The 22,785-nt window shown below is 43.2% G+C and overlaps 1 protein-coding gene across 2 annotated transcripts in view; it reads left to right on the top strand.

The window, feature by feature from the left end:
• LOC134575560 (zinc finger protein 566-like) overlaps nucleotides 1-22,785 on the top strand; it is a 92,228-nt gene that overhangs the window by 44,576 nt on the left and 24,867 nt on the right. For both annotated transcript variants that reach the window (XM_063434857.1, XM_063434856.1), the window contains exons 3-4: nucleotides 7,312-7,500; nucleotides 7,582-7,702. In XM_063434857.1, coding sequence (XP_063290927.1) covers nucleotides 7,312-7,500; nucleotides 7,582-7,702 — 310 coding nt within the window. The remainder of the gene's footprint in view (nucleotides 1-7,311; nucleotides 7,501-7,581; nucleotides 7,703-22,785) is intronic.

The raw sequence follows: 22,785 nt of genomic DNA, 5'->3' as shown, positions 1-22,785 counted from the left end.
CCATGCTAGGTACATGTGTTGCTGGGGCCAGGGGTTTACGCAGTTCCCTTGAGGCACTGAGAGATTTCTCTGGCCGGCGAGTCAGTGTGGCGGCCATTTTAGATTTGGTGCATTGAAGTTCCCGAGCAGGCTTTGTTTGTGACCGTATCGGTAACCTCCAGTGGGGACCGGGATATCCCCACTGGCCAAAAGGGGGGTGGGGGGGGAAGGGGCCTGTGAGAGCAGTCATGTGGCAGTCAGGTAAGTGAGCAGGCGGCGGCCATCTGTCCCACTTCTCTCCCAAGAGGGCCGCACGTTACAATGCCTTGTATAGCCCGTGGGGCCCCAAAGCTCCCGATCTCACAGCCTGCTGTTGTGCCAACTTCATTTCGAGCACAGTGCTGTTCCCTTCTGGCTCGGGTTAAGGCTGTGAGCCCAGATCGAAAAGGCAGGAGCCTCTCGACCAGTCAGCATGGCGGGCATTCCCCGCCCCCTGAAAATACATTTAATTAAAAAAAATGTATATTCTTTATTTATGTTGTGCACAGAAATAATATACAGCCCTGTTGCGCCACATCAGTGACAGCAGGGTAAGTTGGAAAACATTTGCAAGACTGGTTGTGGCATACGTTAGTCAGGCACATTTTGTTGGGGGGGTTATTAGGATTATGATTTCAACATAGTAAGGTCTCGCTTATGTAACTGTGAAACATCATTAAACAATACTGAGGCAAAGCTTTGAACAGTACCATAGATTCTGTCCCCAAGTGCTAAATTGTGGGCCCATCCAGTGCGGTCAGACTATTTAACTGCTGTAGCATGCTAACCTGCTGCGCAACGTGAGAGTAACAGGCTATTAGACAGTAGCATTCTATGATGTACCCCGCTAGACTAAACATGCTTATATCAAAACTTGGTATGCTTCAGAATGTATATGCGTAGCTTGTATTCAATGCGGTATATAGGCATTGAGAGCACAGTAAGTAGTGTAACAAATTATTAGTCTTATCCTAGTAGTACAGTGCATATCTGTTAAAGCCATTGAAGCAATTAAAGCGATTATCCCAGTCATTGAGTTATCTAGCAGGTCTAGGTCATAAATAATAGTGTATCTTCACTAGCTAACCGACTGTGGTAATAAGCATATACCATATTGCTGTACAGACTAGGCACTGGAAGGATTATTCAGGAGTGAAGGCTATTACTCGCTAAACAAAGTCAAATAGTGACAGTGGGGCTGGCTTTGCATATAGTATGTAGTTGCAGTTTTGAGGCAGATATAGAGCAAAAGAAAGTAAGGAAAACAATAAATGCGACATGTAGAAAATCAAGGTGCTTTTTGCTCTCTTGCCGTATTTAGAGTCCTCTGCTGTCTGTAATTAGATGTGTCCGCCGTGTAAGTAAGATCGACTAGTGTCCCAGCGGGACCCGGAGGAGGTGTTGGACTCCGGTTGCCAGTTCGAGGTAATCCCTTAGCCGACTCCGGATCTCAAGGCTTGCAGTCTGGGCATAGGGATCCGCTTGGTGGTATGGTGTATCCAACCTCTTCATTCGATGCAGGATGTCTTTGTGATGGTGAGGTCATAGCCCCACTCCGGTGAGGTGGACCTGCTAACATAGGAGAGTCCGTATAAGGTGGTATACTGCCGGTTGTGGTGTCGCATACGAGGTATGCCTGGGTAAGGGTCCGCCTCCGGGTGGTGTTGGTAGAGGGGTTGTGGTGTGTTCTGCCTGGGATCCCTCGGTCGTGTCCGGTACTTGTTTGGCGCAGTGTAGTGTGTCTTTGCTGCAGGGTGGCCTTTTCATGCCACACTGGTAGATTTAGTTTCGCCGGGCGCCTGTGTTGATGGGTCGCTGTCTTAGGCAGTGGAAGACGCTTGTGCTTACTGGCTTTTCGGGTTTGACTTTCCCGGGCTTTGCTTGCATGAGGAGGTGTGCACTTTTGTTGGGAGATCGCCGGCAGTACTGTGACAGGTTGGTGTGCCTTGGTCTGCTGCTCTCTGGAGGCTATTGTCCTCCAGAACGTGGCGAAAAGCTTGTCCAGCTTGGCCTCGAGGTCAGGTTTCTTTGTATCTCGATCACATGTGGCATGTCGGCCTGTGGTACTCGATAGCATGGACCGGGATAACCCCCGCCGGTCCTGGGGGGGGGGGCCCAATGCTTCGGGTGCTCCAGGATTAGCTGAGCTGGGAGAGCGGCCGTCTCTCCCCTGCTCTGCATGATGTAGGCCCCAAGCCTCCGGTCCAGTTTCCCGGCAGGCATTTGAGTGTGCGAGGTGTCCCCCGATACCCCTGCCTCCGTACTGTAAGGTGAGGCAAGGTGGGGTACAAGATTAGGTGGTTTTCCCACTGTCTTTTACCGATAATTATGTTCAGGCTTGGGAGCTCACAGAAAGCGTGTCTGTTCAGCTCCCCGGTCAGGCCCTGCCCCTCTGAAAATACATTTTTAAACAACAAAATATAAATGTTTTAACTTAGCAAGAGTGCAGAAGTTAATATTTGGTGGTATAACCCTAATTTTCAATCACAGATTTTATGCATCTTGGCATGCTCTCCACCAGTCTTTCACATTGCTCTTAAATGCCAATCCTGGCGCAAAAATTCAAGCAGCTCAGCTTTATATGATAGCCTGTGATCATCCATCTTCCCATTGATCACATTCCAGAGATTTTCATCAAAGTTCAGGTCTAGAGAATGGGCTGGCTGTGAGAGGGTCTTGACCTGGTTGTCCTCCATCCACACCTACATTGACCTGGTTCTGCTACATGAAGCAACAATGCTCATAGTTGGCAAATTGTCAGAGCAGAAAAAAAGCACTTTTTTTTTTTTTCTTCAAGATAACGTGGCTTGACACCCTTTAAAAATCAGAATCTGCCTGATTTCACCCTTGCTGAAGTGCTCCCAGAACATCATGCATTCTCCACCAAATGTCACAATGGGTGCAAAACACTGTGGCTTGTAGGCTTATCCAGGATAATATATCGTACTGTGTCCTTGAATATTCTGCTACTTCAAGACTCTATTGCGCTTTTTTTTGTGATTTGTTCTATTTTTTTTTTGTGAGTTTTGAACCACATATTTATTTAAAGGGACACTATAGTCACCTGAACAACTTTAGCTTAATGAAGCAGTTTTGGTGTAAAGAACATGCCCCTGCAGCCTCACTGCTCAATCCTCTGCCATTTAGGAGTTAAATCCCTTTGTTTATGAACCCTAGTTACACCTCCCTGCATGTGACTTGCACAGCCTTCCATAAACACTTCCTGTAAAGAGAGCCCTATTTAGGCTTTCTTTATTGCAAGTTCTGTTTAATTAAGATTTTCTTATCCCCTGCTATGTTAATAGCTTGCTAGACCCTGCAAGAACCTCCTGTATGTGATTCAAGTTCAATTTAGAGATTGAGATACAATTATTTAAGGTAAATTACATCTGTTTGAAAGTGAAACCAGTTTGTTTTTTTCATGCATGCTCTGTCAATCATAGCCAGGGGAGGTGTGGCTAGGGCTGCATAAACAGAAACAAAGTGATTTAACTTCTAAATGACAGTGAATTGAGCAGTGAAATTGCAGGGGAATGATCTATACACTAAAACTGCTTTATTTAGCTAAAGTAATTTAGGTAACTATAGTGTTCCTTTAAAAGAATACTCTCGCTACTGGATAGAATATCCAGATGCTTAGAGTATGTACTGGAATAAATTTACAATTAAATACTCATAATAATAGTTAACAGTAAAGAGATGATTACAGTACAGCATAGATACCCATTCCTAGTAGTCAGAATCCAATGAGTAATAATCTTGCCTAATGGCTTACGGAGGAGCGACCCATTAGCCCATTAGGCAAGATTATTACTCATTGGATTCTGACTACTAGGAATGGGTATCTATGCTGTACTATAATCATCTCTTTACTATTAACTATTATTACGAGTATTTCATTCTAAATTTATTCCAGTACATACTCTAAGCATCTGGATATTCTATCCAGTAGCGAGAGTATTCTTTTAGTTTTACGCACCGGGGTTAAGCCCCAGGACACCTCTGGAGTGTCCAATTAGGTGTTTTCTCTACGAGTGCGGGTGGGACCGTGTTTGGACCACCACCACTTGTGGATCTTTCACTCACATATTTATTTAGTTAGTTATTTTTAAATATTATTATATTTGTGTGAAGTAGACAATTTACGTTAAAGGACCACTATAGTGCCCTGAGGGTGCCCCCACCCTCAGGGCCCCCCTCCCGTCGGGCTCTAGGGTGAGGAAGGGGTTAAAATTACCTCTTTCTCCAGTGCCGGGTGGGGAGCTCTCCTCCTCCTCTCCGCCTCCTCTTCGGCTGAATGCGCATGCGCGGCAAGAGCCGTGTGCGCATTCAGCCAGTCCATAGGAAAGCATTATCAATGCTTTCCTATGGACGCTGGCGTCTTCTCACTGTGATTTTCACAGTGAGAAGCGCGGAAGCCCTCTAGCGGCTGTCAATGAGACAGCCACTAGAGGCTGATACTGATTAAATATATATATATATAATTATTGTTTTCTATATATATATATTTATATATAATATAAAAAAATATGTAAATACGTAAAAAAAATTAAAAATAAATAATAAAAAAATATATAGATGTGTGTTATTTCGTTCTAACTGTATTGTGATATTAATATATATATATATATATATATATATTATATCAAAATACACGTAGAACGAAATAATATATATATCTATATACATAAATATATACGTATAAATCACTATATATATATATATATACACCTATATATAAATAAAAATATTTTTAAAAAAAAAATATATATATATATATAGATACATATATTAATTCTGCATATATATATTATGTAATATTTTTACATAATTAGGTATCTTAATTAATTACAATTAGCAGGACCTGCCTGACAACTCATGCCGAAAGTATAGGGAATTTAATTTGCTAGCACTATATTTAACCCTATAACTTTCCAAGACACCATAAAACCTGTACATGGGGGGTACTGTTTTACTCGGGAGGCTTCGCTGAACACAAATATTAGTGTTTCAAAACAGTAAAATGTATTACAACGATGATATTGCCAGTAAAAGTGACGTGTTTTTTGCATTTGTCACGCACAAACAGCACTTACACGGACAATATTATTGCTGTGATACTTTTTACTGTTTTGAAACACAAATATTTGTGTTCAGTGAAGTCTCCCAAGTACAACAGTACCCCTCATGTACAGGTTTTATGGTTTTATGGTGTTTTCAAAAGTTACAGCGTCAAATATAAGGCTTGTGTTTCATTCTTTTCACATTGAAATTCACCAGATTGGTTACGTTGCCTTTGAGATCCTATGGTAGCCCAAGAATGAAAATTACCCCTATGATGGCATACCATTTGCAATAGTAAACAACCCAAACACACACCAACAAATACTAACGCTAACTTTGGCCAGTGTTTGTGACCAAATGGCTACTAAAAAAAACTGGACATACCCCATACCCCATTTCTTATTTTCTCCCTTTTTGTTTCATATTAAATTGTGTTTCATAGCTAAATATTTGATATTAAATGAAAGCCCTGTTTCCCCTGAATAAAATGATATATATAATAAGGGTGGGTGCATTTAATATGAAAGAGGTGAATTACGGTTGGACAGACATATAGCGCAAATGCCAGGTTTTGTTTACGTTTTGTTTTGTTCACAACATGTACATTTGTCTCAGTCCTTAAGGGGTTAAGCACTTTATATGATTGCACTGTGTATTTGCACTTTGTGTTGTTTGAAAAATATTGCACTTTAAAACGCAGCGCACCTATTGTTTTTTTTTGTCAAGTCATGTCAGACTTCACTAAGGAACATAAGAGTGCTGAAAGCTGTTCCTCATGGCAGTACAAGGGAAAACCCCTGTGCAGTTTGAACTCACCCCACCTTGTCTTCCCCGGTCTCACACAGAATCCTTTGGTTTAGAGAAGATCGCTAAGGCAGCAAGTCCTACGAAATAAAGCAGTTGCCTACCGCTGTGGTGTTCAGTGATGTAGTGTGGGGCTGGAGTGTCCTTCCCACTGGAGTAGATAACTGCCATGTGGGAGTTACTGGTTAGGCTACGTTTATGTGCTACTTTATTAATAAGCATATCTAAAACCCTCGCTTTACTTGCCATTTTTGTACAAAAATTGTATACTACTGTATCGGTTAATATGTAATCACTTTAATTATTTATAGTAGCATGCTCACAGGTGAAATGCGTTCTAAATAAAGAATTTAAAAAAAAAAAACTCTGGGGAAAGATAGCTTGGCAAAACAAACTTCATTGTTTCACATAAATGTTAGTTACTCTGGCCACATTTTTACACATCTTAAGAAAAATTAATTTCATACTCTTAAAACTTTTTGGGCATCTAACACTTTGCTGAATATGAAAACTGATTTCCTGTTAACATAGATGGAGTACTGGGTGGCAGAAAGTCTGTTGACGAATGTAATCTACTCGGTGTACCCCAGTGCAGGTCCTATAAAATATAAAAAAAACTTTATTCATGTCTAATTATTTTAAACTGAAACCTTTTGGTAATCAACACACTTTTTCCAGGTAGATGACCCCAACTTGTTTAACCAGTAACACACAGAAGCTAGAATTTCTTCTCATATTTTAAAAATAATATATTTCAGCACCTTTTGTATAACTTTACATTGTTCACTTAAATAATAACTATATATATTTTTTTTAATTAATCTTACCTTGTATCTGGTGCTGTTCAGGCCTCGCCACAGCAGCTGCTCCTCCTCTTCTGAGATCATCTTGATATTATCTAAGGCCCTTCTAGTGCTTCTCATAGAAGCACTGGCACATGTGTGGCAAATGCCACATCAGTCACTTGGATGATTGTCATAGAGTAATATTTACATTTTCAAAGTGCAGGGGCAAGGTCTATGCACCAAAACCACTTGTGAGATGTATTGATTTTGAAACTTAAACTGACACTTTAATTGAAGGATTATTGCACTTTTTTGATGATGAATCCATAGTGTAAAAATTGTGTTTTTGACTGGACACACAGTTCTTGGCCCATAACATTTTGATTAATCTGGTGATTGTGACTATTACAGCATCCCTTTAACCCCTTAAGGACACATGACGTGTGTGACACGTCATGATTCCCTTTTATTCCAGAAGTTTGGTCCTTAAGGGGTTAAAGCTAATCAATAACATGTTATTCAGTGTAAATGTTGATCACGTGGGAAAAAAAGAACCACAACCTTATGTTAGGAAAGGAATTTTTTTTTATTGAAAAAAATAAATAAATCACTAACCAACTTTGCCTATCTAAATGTTTAGGATTATATTGTTATAAAAAAGCCTGTGGAACCCGGAATACAAAGCAGCAGTCCCAGTGTTTCAGAAGCATACAGCAGATCTCAGAGCCCATTCATGGCATCTTTACAACATTCGCTAAAACAAGAGAAGGACAACAACAAGAAGATCCTGGAATTGACCAACAAGATAATTCAGATGTTGACTGGTGAGGTAAGCACTGTAGGGAGTGGGACAACATATACAAAAACAGCAGTAATGTTCTGAATGATGACTGTTTCATTGTGTGTACAGGTTCCTGTAAGGTGTGAAGATGTCACAATCTTTTTCTCCATGGAGGAGTGGGATTATTTAGAAGGACACAAGGACTTGTATAGTGACATGATCACAGGGAATCACGAACCCACATGCTCAGGTATGAGATGGTTTAAATTGCAATCCTGCCATGAAATGGTTACCATATAAGTAAACGAACACCGTGTGGCAAGAGCTCAGAATAATACTTAAACATATATATATATATATATATATATATATATATAGTCCTCTTCAACCTATTGTTCCCGTAAGTTTATTTGTAATTGTCCTATTTATAGATAAATCCCCTCTCATAATATTGTAAAGCGCTATGGAATCTGTTGGCGCTATATAAATGGCAATAATAATAATAATATATATATAAATATATATATATATATATATACAAAACAAAAATAGTAATGCACTCCACCTTCCTTGATGTACTTGCCCGGTGCTTATCAGCAAACAGATACAGCCAAAAGTACAAGATAGCACTCCAGGGACTTCCAAGTTGAATGAATAAAACTTAGCTTTTATTAGCTCAAAATAAAAATCAACGTTTCAGTCTGTATCACAGACTTTCATCCTGATGAAAGTCTGTGATACAGACTGAAACGTTGATTTTTATTTTGAGCTAATAAAAGCTAAGTTTTATTCATTCAACTTGGAAGTCCCTGGAGTGCTATCTTGTACTTTTGGCTATATACCGTATATACTCGAGTATAAGCCGAGTTTTTCAGCACATTTTTTGTGCTGAAAAACCCCAACTCGGCTTATACTCGAGTCAATGTCTGTATTATGGCAATTTGCATTGCCATAATACAGACTGGGGCTGCAGAGAGCGTTACTTACCTCTCCTGCAGCTCCTGTCAGCTCTCTCCTCCTCCGCGCCGTCCGTTCAGCACCTCGGTCAGCTCCCAGTGTAAGGCGGCTCTCGCGAGACTTACAGTGTGAGCTGATAGAGGAGCTGACCGGACCGGCGCAGAGGAGGAGAGAGCTGACAGGAGCTGCAGGAGAGGTAAGTAACGCTCTCTGCAGCCCCCCTCTCCCCCCCACTGAACTACTAATGACACTGGACCACCAGGGAGTAAGAGCCCCCCTCCCTGGCCAGCTAGCAAGCAGGGAGGGGGGACGAAAAAATAAATGAAATAATAATAATTAAATAAAAAATAAGGAGAAGAAATAATAATGAAAAAAAAAATTAAAATAATAATAAAAAAATAATAATAAATAAAATAATAAAATTGCCCACCCCCCCACCACTGCAACACACACACACACACACACACTGCACTCATACACATACACATACACATACACACACACACTGCACACATACACACACTGCACTCATACACACACTGCACTCACACACACTGCACTCACACACACTGCACTCACACACACTGCACTCACACACACTGCACTCATACACACACTGCACTCACACACACTGCACTCACACACACTGCATTCATACACACACACACACACTGCATTCATACACACACACACTGCATTCATACACACACACAGTGCACACATACACATACACTGCACTCATACACACACTGCACTCATACACACACACACTGCACTCATACACACACACTGCACTCATACACACACACTGCACTCATACACACGCTGCACTCATACACACGCTGCACTCATACACACGCTGCACTCATACACACGCTGCACTCATACACACATTCATTATACACACACACTGCATTCATTATATACACACACTGTAAATAAATATTCAATTAATATATTTTTTTTAGGATCTAATTTTATTTAGAAATTTACCAGTAGCTGCTGCATTTCCCACCCTAGTCTTATACTCGAGTCAATAAGTTTTCCCAGTTTTTTGGGGTAAAATTAGGGGCCTCGGCTTATATTCGGGTCGGCTTATACTCGAGTATATACCGGTGTATATATATATATATATATATATATATATATATATATATATATATATATATATATATATATATATATATATATACATGTGTATATTATAAGAGTAAATTACATTAAAGAGGAAAGCCCCTACATATATACTAAACTAAAAATCTGTAACTGATGGCAATCTGATGATTGTCAGATGTTTACTTTATAATATTTTATTTCATATTATTTGGAAACTTGTTTCAATGACACTACAGGCACCAACACAGCGTAAGTTTATTTGCAGCTTTATGCAGTGTAACTCTGCCCCCTTATTTCACAAAGCAACGTCCTTATTAGATGTTCACTTAATTGTCGAATGTAGGCTGGGTGGTCATCGTTCGTATAATGAACACGAGGCGGCGGCCATCTTGGACCCGAAACTCTTCACTTTACCTAAGGCTGCTCACCTGGCAGATGAGTATACAGATGCCCACAAACTAGATAACCCTGTGGCCAAGACAACTGCTCGTGTGGATTATCGAACAGCGGCACCTCCTCCAGCTGCCGCCAATCCACCGCAGTCATATCTCTTCAGCGGCCGATTATTCCCAACAGCCCCGATTTAACTCTCAGGACTACTCACAACCCATCAGGTGTTATGAGTGTAAACAGCTAGGTCACAAGAAACCAGATTGCCTGCTAAACCCAGCCCGGCAGTCTCAGTTGTGGTGAAAGCCAGCTGGAGGGAATCTTCCCACACCCCTGCCTGCTGCCCACTGCTTTGAAGAGAAATAATGTTGGGGCATCCTACACAAGGCAGATCCAGTGGAAGCAGCTAATCGTGACAACAGGCAGCAGCACAGGCAAACCGTCCGGGTCAATGGGAAGGTAGCCAATCGCCTCCATGATACTGGCGCCACCATGACCCTGCTGCATAAGAACCTTGTCTCCAAAAGCCAACCTACCGGGAGATAGCGTAGCCGTAAGGATGAGGGAGGCACTGTTTTCCGGCTACCTGCTGCCCGTGTGCATCTGGATTGGGGGGTTGGTTCGGGACATGTGAATGTGTGGGTGATGAAGGATTTGCCGGCCGATGTCCTACTGGAGAATGATTTGGTCCCTCTCGTTTCTGCTTACGCACCGATGGGACCCGCTGAAGCCAACCCAATGACTACCCGTGCCCAGGCCCGTGCTGCTGGAACCGGCCCACCTACTGCTGAGACCCAGGTAAGACTTTCTTCCCCGACATGTACCTTAGATCAGGCCTCTTAGACTGGGATAACCCAGAGGCATCCTGGAGGGAAACCCGGGAGGACCCGACCTTGCACAAGTATAGGGCTAGGGCAGATACCCAGGAAGAGGGAGTAGATGGGGAGCGCTATGAGTGGGTGGGGGATAGACTATATAGGATCCCTAAGCCATCCCAGAGAATTAATGCCCCTTCGCAGAAACGACAGCTGGTGGTGCCCGCGAAATACCGGCTGGAGATTCTGCGAATTGGACACAATGTACCATTATCCGAACATCTAGGGTCCCGTCGCACAGCCCATAGGATCACGCAGAATTTCTTCTGGCCCAATCTTAATCAGGATGTGCGACAACACTGCAGCCGTGCAACACTTGTCAACGGGTAGGTAAGCGGGGGGACCACCCTAAGACCAGACTTATGTCCATGCCTATTATTGGGGAGCCCTTTTCCCGCATAGCTGTTGACATTGTGGGACCGTTGGCCAGGCCTAGTCCATCCCGGAAAGAAGTATATTCTCACCGTGGTGGACTATGCTACCCGTTACCCAGAGGCAGTAGCTCTGTCCAATATTGAAGCGGAGACAGTAGCTGATGCCGTGGTTAAGATCTTCACTAGAGTGGGGTTCCCTAAGGAGATTCTCTCTGGCCAGGGGACCCAGTTTACCGCTGTGCTCACCAAGCAGTTGTGGAAGGTGTGCAATATTAAACTCCTGTTAAGCTCACCTTACTACCCCCAGACTAACGTTCTCTGCGAGTGCTTTACTCAAACAAATGCTGAGGACCTTTACTGACGCCTGCAGAGACTGGGAGAGATTCCTGCCTCACCTGTTGTTTGCTTACAGGGAGGTACCCCAGGAATCTACTGGATTGTCTCCCTTCGAGTTACTCTATGGGCGAAGGGTCCGCGGACCCCTAGATCTCATTATAGGACACTGGGAGGGAGAGACAAAGCAGGAGGGGACCCCCATAGTGCCATATGTTCTGGAACTCAGGGACTGCATGGAGCAACTGTCTCTGATGGTAAGAGAGAATATCCAGGCGGCCCAGGGGAGACAGAAGAGATGGTACGATCAGGGTGGCCGTCAGCGCGTCTTCCAGGTGGGGCAAAAGGTCCTAGTCCTCAAGCCTGTAAAGACAGACAAGATGCAAGCATCTTGGCAGGGCCCGTAAAAAGTGGTACTACCTATGATACTACCTTATTGCCAGCTGTGCAGATGAAAGGATCCAGCGATCCTTTCATGTGAACATGCTGAAGGAGTATCAGGAGAGGCAGGAAGATTTTGCTGCGGAGTGCGTTCCTGCTGCAGACGACTCTGAGAGTTTACCCCTCCCTGACTTATTAGAGAGGGACCCCCAGACTGACCTTACTAGTCTTGTACAGCTAGGAGACCGGTTATGCCCCACAGAGAAGGAACAGGCCAAGCAACTTCTGTGGGAGAAACAGATGACTTTCTCCCAAGAACCGGGCTATACGGCCCTGGCTGTACATAAAGTAGAAACCCCTAGTCAGTGCTACTTTACCACCCTACCGTATCTCTGAAGCAGTCCGAGAAGTAATGCGGAAGGAGATACAGGAGATGACCCAGCTAGGGGTCATTGAGCACTCAGAAAGCCCTTGGTCCTCACCTGTAGTCCTGGTGCCTAAGAAAGATGGACTACAGGCGGCTCAATGAGAAGACTATCACTGACGCAAACCCGATGCCCCGGGTAGACGAACTGCTAGATCGGATAGCCAGGGGACGCTATCTAACTACAATAGACCTGTGTAAGGGCTGTTGGCAGATTCCCCTGGCCGAGGATGCCATCCCCAGTCAGCATTTGTTGCCCTGTTTGGCCTGTACCAGTTTACGATCATGCCATTCGGGATGAAAAATGCCCCGGCTACCTCCCAGCATATGGTGGATAGGCTCCTCGATGGCTTCCAGGATTTTGCATGCGCATACCTGGATGACATTGCGATCTACAGTGAGTCGTGGGAAGAGCACTTGGTTCACATATGGGAAGTTCTGGACAAGATTCGGGTCGCAGGCCTGACCTTGAAACCAGACAAGTACCATCTAGGTATGGCTGAGGTGCAGTACCTGGTACACAGAGTAGGGTGTGGGAGCCAGAGACCAGAGCCAGCCAAGGTAGAGGCAGTAGCTAACTGGCCCACACCCCGCACTAAGACCCAGGAATTAGCCTTCTTGGGGACTGCAGGGTACTATAGACGTTTTGTCCCTGACTATAGCGCTATCGCCAAGCCCCTGACTGTCCTGACGAAAAAGAACTTGCCTAGGCAGGTCCAGTGGTCTCCAGCTTGTGAAGCCACGTTTATAGCTCTTAAACAAGCACTTGTAAATGCCCCTCTCTTGGCTGCCCCAGTACCTAACAAACGTTTCCTTGCCAAGTCGGGGAGGATGGAGTAGAGCACCCTGTCGCATACCTAAGCCGAAAACTGTTACCTCGAGAAGTGAGCTATGTGGCAGTGGAAAAATAATGTTTGGCCCTGGTTTGGGCACTGAAAAAAACTGAACCCCTATTTGTACGGACAGGAATTTTCGTTAGTCACCGACCACAACCCATTGGTCTGGCTTAAAGGACCACTCTAGGCACCCAGACGACTTCAGCTTAATGAAGTGGTCTGGGTGCCAGGTACCTCTAGGATTAACCCTTTTTTTTATAAACATAGCAGTTTCAGAGAAACTGCTATGTTTATAATGAGGGTTAATCCAGCCTCCAAATCCTCTAGTGGCTGTCTCATTGACAGCCGCTAGAGGCGCTTGCGTGCTTCTCACTGTGAAAATTACAGTGAGAGCACGCAAGCGTCCATAGGAAAGCATTGTAAATGCTTTCCTATGCGACCGGCTGAATGCGAGCGCGGCTCCTGCCGCGCATGCGCATTCAGCCGATGACGTCGCGATCAAGATGGAGAGGAGGAGGAAAGCTCCCCGCCCGGCGCTGGAAAAAGAGGTAAGTTTAACCCCTTCCTCTCTCCAGAGCCCGGCGGGAGGGGGTCCCTGAGGGTGGGGGCACCCTCAGGGTACTCTAGTGCCAGGAAAACGAGTATGTTTTCCTGGCACTAGAGTGGTCCTTTAACCAGGTCTCCGGAGACAATGGCAGGTTGCTGGGGTGGAGCTTAGCCCTGCAACCTTACAACTCACCATCAGCTACAGACCCTGTAAGCACAATGGCAATGCTGATGGGTTGTCCCGACAAACATACATCACTCCGGCTTCCTAGTTCCGGACATCCCCAAGTTGACCCGAAAAGGATAAAGCTGGGTCTGCCGGAGTGTCCCACAAGGAGGGAGCCATGTGACAGACCTCTCTGTCTTTAAACTACTTTATTTCTCCTTGGTTCGTCTGTTTGTTCGGCTATTTCCTTGTCCATACAGCCCTTACGTTTATAGCTTGTTTTACCGAATGAACTGCCGAACGGCCAGCCACCCAGCAGGGAAGTGTGCTGCTGGTTAACCTCTTGGCCTCATTAGAACGTTGTGGTTAACCGCAGACACCTTTTTAATTGTCAAATGTAGGCTGGATGGTCATCGTTCGTATAACGAACACGATGCAGCGGCCAACTTGGACATACGAAGGCCCAGCGATGTTCGTCAACGATTTCATGGAACTTAAAACGGACACTATTTTGCATGAACACCGCTGAAGCCGCCGACCTCCCTTCTTCTATTTCTCCATCATACGAACTCCGGCCTGTTCGGTACTTTTCTTCACGAATGGACTTACGCCAGATAGCCAACCGATGGCGATTGAACTGTATGTATGTGATCTGAGCGCCATTCGGTAATAACGTGCGCTCAGATCTAAGCTATATGGGGATACGTTAATTGTAACTAGTGCATTCGGCAGTTTTCATATTGTATATTTTTGTGTTTTTATTGCCATGTATAAAATTGAGTTTTGCGTCTATCTAGGGATAATTGAGTTACTTCCCAATTACCTCCAGGATAGAGAGGAGGGTCTCCTACAGATTATGTCTGTAACACTGTGATTGGCTACTGTACTGTTTTTTGTCACAGTTTTCCACCAGGTCCCTTAGGGGAGTGTCCACCTGGTGGAAGACCTGCAACAATACCTGGCAGGTAGCCCCATTAAATCAGTTCACTGCTTGACCCTTGATACAGAGCTTTGTCTCGTACTTGGAGGGGATTTATTTTATGTTTTTTCCAGTTCGGCTGTTTGGAGTGTGGAGTATTCGTATGATTCCTGTTCGGCTGGTTGGAGTGTTTGTTAGTTACCTTGGCATTTGAAAAGAGAACATCCTAAATGGCTTTAACCCTTCGTATACCTGGGGGTGCGTTACACATATTATATAGTAAAATAGCTTTGTGACTTGCGCAACAAAACAGGATACTGAGGGGGGGGGGCGGGGCCTGACCGCCATGGAGAGCAGACGTGCTTTGGAGGAGCTCCTCCATGACCCAGCAACTAAAAGAATGTTTAAGCCTAAAATAGCTCAAGACCGAGCAAAGAAATCGAAACTCTGCGCCTCCAACCCACAGACTGAGTGGAGCAGCGGACAAAAAACAGATGGGAAACCCGCAGCTCTACCATGGCGGATTCGGCCTGGCGCACGCCGGGCGGGGGACGCGGCCGAACCCCTGGACCGGAGAAGCCAGACAGATACCAGTCACATATCAGTGCCCCGTTACTCCCCCCTTCTGGACCGGGGAGGTGATCCCGGTCCGCCCCAGGAAGGCTACTCAGCTCACACAGCAGCACGCTGGGCGACAGGGGAAAGCGACACCGCATCTAACATGGCGGACACCACGTGGCCTCCACGACCCAGCGCTCACCAAGAGGACATCCTCACTAGACTAGACCGGCACTTCACAAATTTTTGGCGGCAGTTAGAAAGGCGGATGAAAAGTCCTGACCCTCCACCGGCGACTACTCATCACATACCGCGAAGACCTCCTCCCAAACCGGCAACGCTACCAGCGGGTAAAATCCCAACATGGCGGTGGATCAAGTACCGCTACCCACCCAAACACAAAGCGGTACCGTAGAAGCCACACAAGGGACTACAAGCGAGGTAACACCCGGAGATGGGGAAAGGGACCCCAAAAGCGACCAACAAATCAACCTACCTGAGGAAAGACCCACGCCCGTTACAGACAGCAGAAACCCCGGGAACAGCGATAATACCCTCCAGTGAGGCCAAGGACAAGCGGGACGCCAGGCACAAACCACACCTTGCATTGCCACAAAGATGCACCCACGTGCCCACGAGAGCTCCTGGGGACGAAAGGGACTTACCAAGCCGATGTATTGGCTGACAGTGCCACATACCCTCGAGCAAGGACTTGCAGTCATAACCCAGCCTACTGGTACCAAGACACACAATGTTGTTAAAAGATGTCACAGTTATTGATTTGATTTGTTTGTTTTTTATTCATGTTTTGATGACTACTAGCTATCTGCCTTTACTTAAATGTACTTACATACAACATCACCTGGGGGGACAACAACATACCAGCAGCTGGCGTGGGCTAAGTGACTCCTGAGATTTTTTAAGTTAACTGTCCTATTTATGCCAACGTACTCACTGTTAGACAGCCTAGCACAGTTGATTTTACCAGTGCCGTATAGTTTTTGGTTCTGCCTAATGTGTCCCCTAGCGTACCTCTATGATGCCTCTTTTAACGTGACATATGCCTTAGTGCCACTATGATCTACTCTGTCTTAACAAACAATATGTCTACTATCTACCAAGCCTAAATACCAATGTTTAATCATCAGATAGGAAGTAGCTCAGAATTGTTACCTGATCTGCCATCACTAGCCCATGCCAAATGGTGACACCTTCCATGCAAATATAATGATCTAGCGTATAAGTTGTGTTTAAAGCCTTGACTAGCTAAACAATTCCTGCTAAATGAACAACTATGTTTTTTCCTGTTATTCATATTATAAAAAGTGCAAGTTTTTCCTGAGTGCCAAGATGCATAAACGCTGCCCATACAAACCGAGCACACTCAGATCAAAGATGTATACCTAAGCAAACTCGGACTGTTTATCCTAAACACGCATTGCCCTGTTTTTTCAACGGCTATGTCATTAAACATATTTGATGTGCTTCCCAATGCTGTTGGAGCACGGCGAGTTATTCTGTTATATGTCATACATTGCACAACAAAATAAAGAATAAAAAAAAAAAAAAAAAAACAGGATGCTGAAGGCAATTTGTACCATAAAAGGAATTTACAGAACTAAGCTGTAACGGACCACCTGGCACCCTGACTGGGTACCTCCATTGAAGGATGCTCCTAGCGCTTCCTGAGGACTCCAAGTACTCCAGCAGACACCATAACCACTGTAGACTCCTTCAGGTAGCAAAACAGGAACAAGCTCTTACAAGAGCTTAGTGATTATAGCGAGAGTATGATGAGCAGATTCCCCAATAAAAGACAGGACTCTAAATTGAGGGTGAAGTAGAACTGTTTTAATAAGCCTCAAAGGTCTTTCTTTTATGCAAGTTCTTACACAAAGTTACCACCCACAGACACTCCCAGCTAGGACACACAAACCCTCCCCTCTGCCTGTGATATAATTACTGTACACAATGGGATAACTTAATTATCACAGGCAGGAAAATATACAGTTTCATACAATATTCATAACTTCCAAACCATAAATGCAATTCTCATAAAAGTTACATTCTGAATCAGCATACTCCATATACAAACATATGTCAAAATCATACCATTCCCTCCAGTGGTTTAAAAGTTAGGCGGAAGTCCTATTTGACTGCAAGCATGGCTTTCCTGTCCAAAACAGTTCCACAGATTTTCAATTTTCTCCTCTATCCAGGACATAATTGGCTTAAGTAACTGTAGTAAACTCCATTATCTCCAGGTACAGAAAATATCACTAAGTCACAACTGCAACAAAACACCTTAAAATACATAACTAATATTCTCTAGAACTGAACCCCCACATTTGACCTATCCCCAGATAGCTTGGATCTGAGCGCTCAATATAGCCAAACAGCGCTCAGATTCTACGAACACAGTCAAATCGCCATGTGGTTAAACAATAGCAAGGGCTGATGAGAGACCGATGAGGGACAAAGAAGCCAATTCAAACTGGTCTGGCAGTGTCCCTGGGACAACGCCCTGCTGAAGAACAATGGGACAGGAAACGGGGGAGGGGAAGAGGCACACCCTCCCATGGATTCAAAGGGGCAGAAAAAGTGTCCCAAAATCCAATAAGCCCAAACAGACTTTTTAAATGGCAATACTTCCCAGGGGCCATAGTCACAAGGCAAGAGGCTGGCAAGCAGGCCTCTCCAAAGACCAGTGGCAAGGTCCCTTTCGCCAAATAAGCATATTTCAACAGTTATATATATATAAAAACATGAAGTTAGTTAAGGCATGAGGGTAAAGCTGCAATCGTCTCCACAGAAACCACAGAATGTCACACGAAAAATAGATTTTTGCCAGGCTCTTAAACTAGGGTAGAGATCAAAGCATATCATGATCTAAGTTAGCAAATGTAATAAAAAGCTGGCATCTAAGTTAAGGTACAACCAACACGAGGTTTTGATTTACACAAGGATGATAGAAGACAGGAGAAGAACTTAAATGTAAGAAAAATCATCATTATGACAAATACTGCGATAAGTAAGAAATACAAAATTTTCTTAATTAGCATACTGAGCCATGTAGCAAGACCAAAGGTTCCAATCCCAATCCCCAAAGAACCCTGTATCTTTTTTGATATTACTGACTAGGTCATGTAAGTTTTGTATATGCACATGGATCATGGTCCCATGATCCGAAAGATTAAAGCAGCACATGCCCTTTATTGCCTCACATCCTAAATCATGTTTCTTTAACAAATAGTCAATAGCTGCCCTATTTTCAAGGATCACTTTCTTATTAACCTGGGTATCCATTAGACGTTCCTCCAGGGCCTGGGATGTTGCATTCAAACCTTTGGCGAGGGAACAGGCTAGGGCATTAATTACTCAGTATTATACAGTGCTAAGCCTGGGACTCCTACCATAGAGTACGCAAGGGCAGCGTATTCTGATTTAAATAAGAGGGTGTTTTTGACATCTCTCCTGTCTCTCTGTGGTTTGCGTAGCTGGGTGGTTTCAGAGATCAGGCCAGATTTGGAAAACATGGTCATGGTTAGGCATGAGATTCCCCGTGGACCTCCTGTAATGTTACCTGGGACATAAGCATAAGTAACATTTCCACAGGAGAAAGTCACTTATTTAGGGAGATAGACATGGTGATGGTAACTCATAACTTGGTGAGTTTGGATACATTTCATAGTGGTGCTCAGGACTCTACAATTCAAGGTATTTTTCCACCATGTGGGGCAAAACATCAATTTAGTATTAGGGTCTCTTGAACAATTACATGAATAAGACTAACATAGTTCAGCGGCTGTCACATTAATTGTTTTCAGGGCTATGGGGGGCTTTCCTACCAGTGGGTTGAAAGCATAAGAATGTAGTTGTAGTGTTTTATGGGGTTTATGGGTATGTAGGTACTTCTCCAAGAGTGAGATGTGGGTAGGGACAGCTATAAGACAAGATTGTATGGCATTTTCAGTACCAAGGAGAAGGTTGAGGAAAAAGGAGGTTAGATTAACCCCTTAATGACACAACTTCTGGAATAAAAGGGAATCATGACGGAATATATCCGTCGTCTGTCCTTAAGGGGATAAAAGCCTTTGCTATCTGCATCCATATATTTCCCTCCCATGCATTATTATCTTCTGGTCTCAAGTCAGAGCATACAATGGTAAAGGATATAAAAAGCTTTATGTCGGTGGATGAGTCGGACTGACTTGTTTACAATGACTGGCGTGTATCCACATGGCTTTTCCTCCTAGTTTCACAGAGGTGGCTGTGGTTAGCAACACCTGGAAGGGACCATCAAATCTTGGCTCAAGCTTTTTTTTCACGTGTCTTTTTATCACTACCCAATCTCCATGTTGTAGTTTGAGTGGTAGAACTGGAGTCTAGATCCGGAATAGAATCAAACACTTGTGAAGTGAAGGTGAAGCGCTAAATATTTATAAATATAACCCGTAAAAAACATGCTATAGTGCAGACATATAGGTAACTGTACCTTAATATTTATATTAAATTCCAATGGTAGTATGCAGTACCCTCAAAAAAATAAACAAACAAAACCAAACATAGTGTTTACTGTGGTACAAAGAGGATATAAATAGAAAAGGAGGGAAATATGCCCACTCACACTTTTAAGAGCTAAATATGTATAGCTCAATAGAATCGCTTGGGAGGTCCGTAAAGGCGACCCTATCACTTCTTTGATGTGTGTTCTTTCCTTTCTTGATTTCTAAAGCAAGGGAAAACTCATATGGTGCAATATCGTAGATGGTGATGGAAAAAGTCAAATTTGTACTTACAAGCCCAGAGCCATCCACATCGGCTCTGATCAGAGGGTGTATGTGGTTAAGGACCACAATCCTTCTTTAAAAAATTGCAGGAACAATGCCAGTAGTTATAAAAAAAAAAATATATATATAGCGTATATACTCGAGTATAAGCCGAGTTTTTCAGCATATTTTTTGTGCTGAAAAACCCCAACTCGGCTTATACTCGAGTCACTGTCTGTATTATGGCAATTTACATTGCCATAATATAGACTGGGGGCTGTGGGGGCTGCAGAGCGTTTACTTACCTCTCCTGCAGCTCCTGTCAGCTCCCTTCCCCTCCGCGCCGGTCCGTTCAGCACCTCTGTCAGCTCCCAGTGTAAGTCTCGCGAGAGCCGCGGGGTCGTAGTGCGGCCGTGAGACTTACACTGTGAGCTGGCAGAGGGAGCTGCACGGACCGGCGCGGAGGAGGAGGGAGCTGACAGGAGCTGCAGGAGAGGTAAGTGCTTCCTGCCAGCCCCCCTCCTACACAGTGCCCATCCACTGGACCACTAGGGAGTGAGAGCCCCCCTCCCTGCCATGTATCAAGCAGGGAGGGGGGACGGAAAAAAAAAAAAATTAAATAAAATAAAAAATAATAAATATAATAAAAAATAATAATAAAAAAATTTATTAAAATAATTTAAAAACAAAATTGCCCACCCCCCCACCAAGGCTCTGCAACACACACACACATACACACACACACACACACACACTGCATTCATACACAGACACACTGCACTCATACACACACACACTGCACTCATACACACACACACTGCACTCATACACACACACACACTGCACTCATACACACACACACACTGCACTCATACACACACACACTGCACTCATACACACACTGCATTCATACACACACACACTGCATTCATACACACACTGCACTCATGTACACACACACTGCACTCATATACACACACACTACACTCATATACACACACACTGCACTCATATACACACACACACACTGCACTCATATACACACACACACACTGCACTCATATACACACACTGCACGCATACACACACACACTGCACTCATACACACACACACTGCATTCATACACACACACTGCATTCATTATATCCACACACTGTAAATAAATATTCAATTAATATAATTTTTATAGGATCTAATTTAATTTAGAAATTTACCCGTAGCTGCTGCATTTCCCACCCTAGTCTTATACTCGAGTCAATAAGTTTTCCCAGTTTTTTGGGGTAAAATTAGGGGCCTCGGCTTATATTCGGGTCGGCTTATACTCGAGTATATACGGTATATACATTTATTTAAACATTAAAATATTTATTAAAAAAATATAAAGTAAAATACCACTATCTAGGCATAAAAAGTCCAATACATCAAAGGCTGTTCCTCACATGGTTCCCAGGACGCGTTTCGCCGTGAAGGCTTCTTCAACTGGATGTAGAAAAAAAGTATTTCTGTTTTCTTTGGGACAGGTTCTTGCTATATGTACCCATCCAAGGGTAGGATAATTGGTTTCCAGCTTGTAAAATCGCGGGTGTTCACCATGGAAATGGTGACGCCCAGCGTTTCAGGCCTCACTTTCAGTTGGTTTCCGAGTACATTCGTCACTTCCGGTCTCGTGTTTGTATGCCGATACGTCATAGATTTTGCGTTCCAGCTAGCGGTTCATTCCCTGAACAGTATAGCCGGTTGACATAGTAACAAAAATAGTAACAGAGAATCAATAACTCATTCTTTCTGTATTTTAACAAATAGATTATATACATAATACAAATAAATTATGTGTATAATTGTTTCAATAGAAAGGGTAATTCTATAAATGAACATGACTATAGTATATAAATAATCATTTTTTTAGATTAATTTGGTATGATGTCCATTACTATAAAATTGTGGAATCAGCTGATATACATAGCATTAAGTTAATATCCAGAAATGTATAGAAGGGTATATACAATAATATAAACGAAATACATATCTATAAAAAAATATATTTTGATCAATAAAAGATTACAAAAAGAGACTTTAATACCCATGTAAAATCCATATAAAGTTGGGATAAACATAAATACATAAATACAACCAGAGATTCTATTTTAAAAAGTGACACATCTCAAAAATCTACATTGAGACCATAAGGGATAGGAGTGTTTAATTTAAAAATCCATTCCATTTCTTTTTTGCATCAAAATTTCCTCCTCTCCAGTCTCTTTCCAATTTTTTTATACCTAAAAATCTAGTATCTTTCGTTTCACAATTATGGTGGGCCTTAAAATGTGCAGAGACGCTATGATTCTCAAAGCCCTTGGTTATATTTCGGCCATGCTCTTCTATTCGAATATGTAGTGCCCTTGTGGTTTTACCGATGTATTGTAAACCACAAGGGCATATAAGATAATTTGGTGTTCTATTCCATCTTTGCTTTAAAAACTACTAATATGTCTTTTTTTTTTTTTTTTTTTTTAAGTCCTCTTGCATGCCAAACAATACCCACACCTAAAAAAACTTTTATCTGTATTTAAAAATGTATTGATTATTTTCTTTTCTTTCATAAAACTTGATGTAAGGGCAGTGCGAAGATTGTTAACTCCTCTGTGTACAAAATAAGGGTTTTTCTGGAAGGAATGTCTTTGCTACAGG

The sequence above is a fragment of the Pelobates fuscus genome, chromosome 10 (assembly GCF_036172605.1).
Source record: "Pelobates fuscus isolate aPelFus1 chromosome 10, aPelFus1.pri, whole genome shotgun sequence".
NCBI classification, from domain to species: domain Eukaryota; kingdom Metazoa; phylum Chordata; class Amphibia; order Anura; family Pelobatidae; genus Pelobates; species Pelobates fuscus.
The sequence above is the reverse complement of the archived record's forward strand: the minus strand, read 5'-3'. Positions and strand labels throughout refer to the sequence as shown.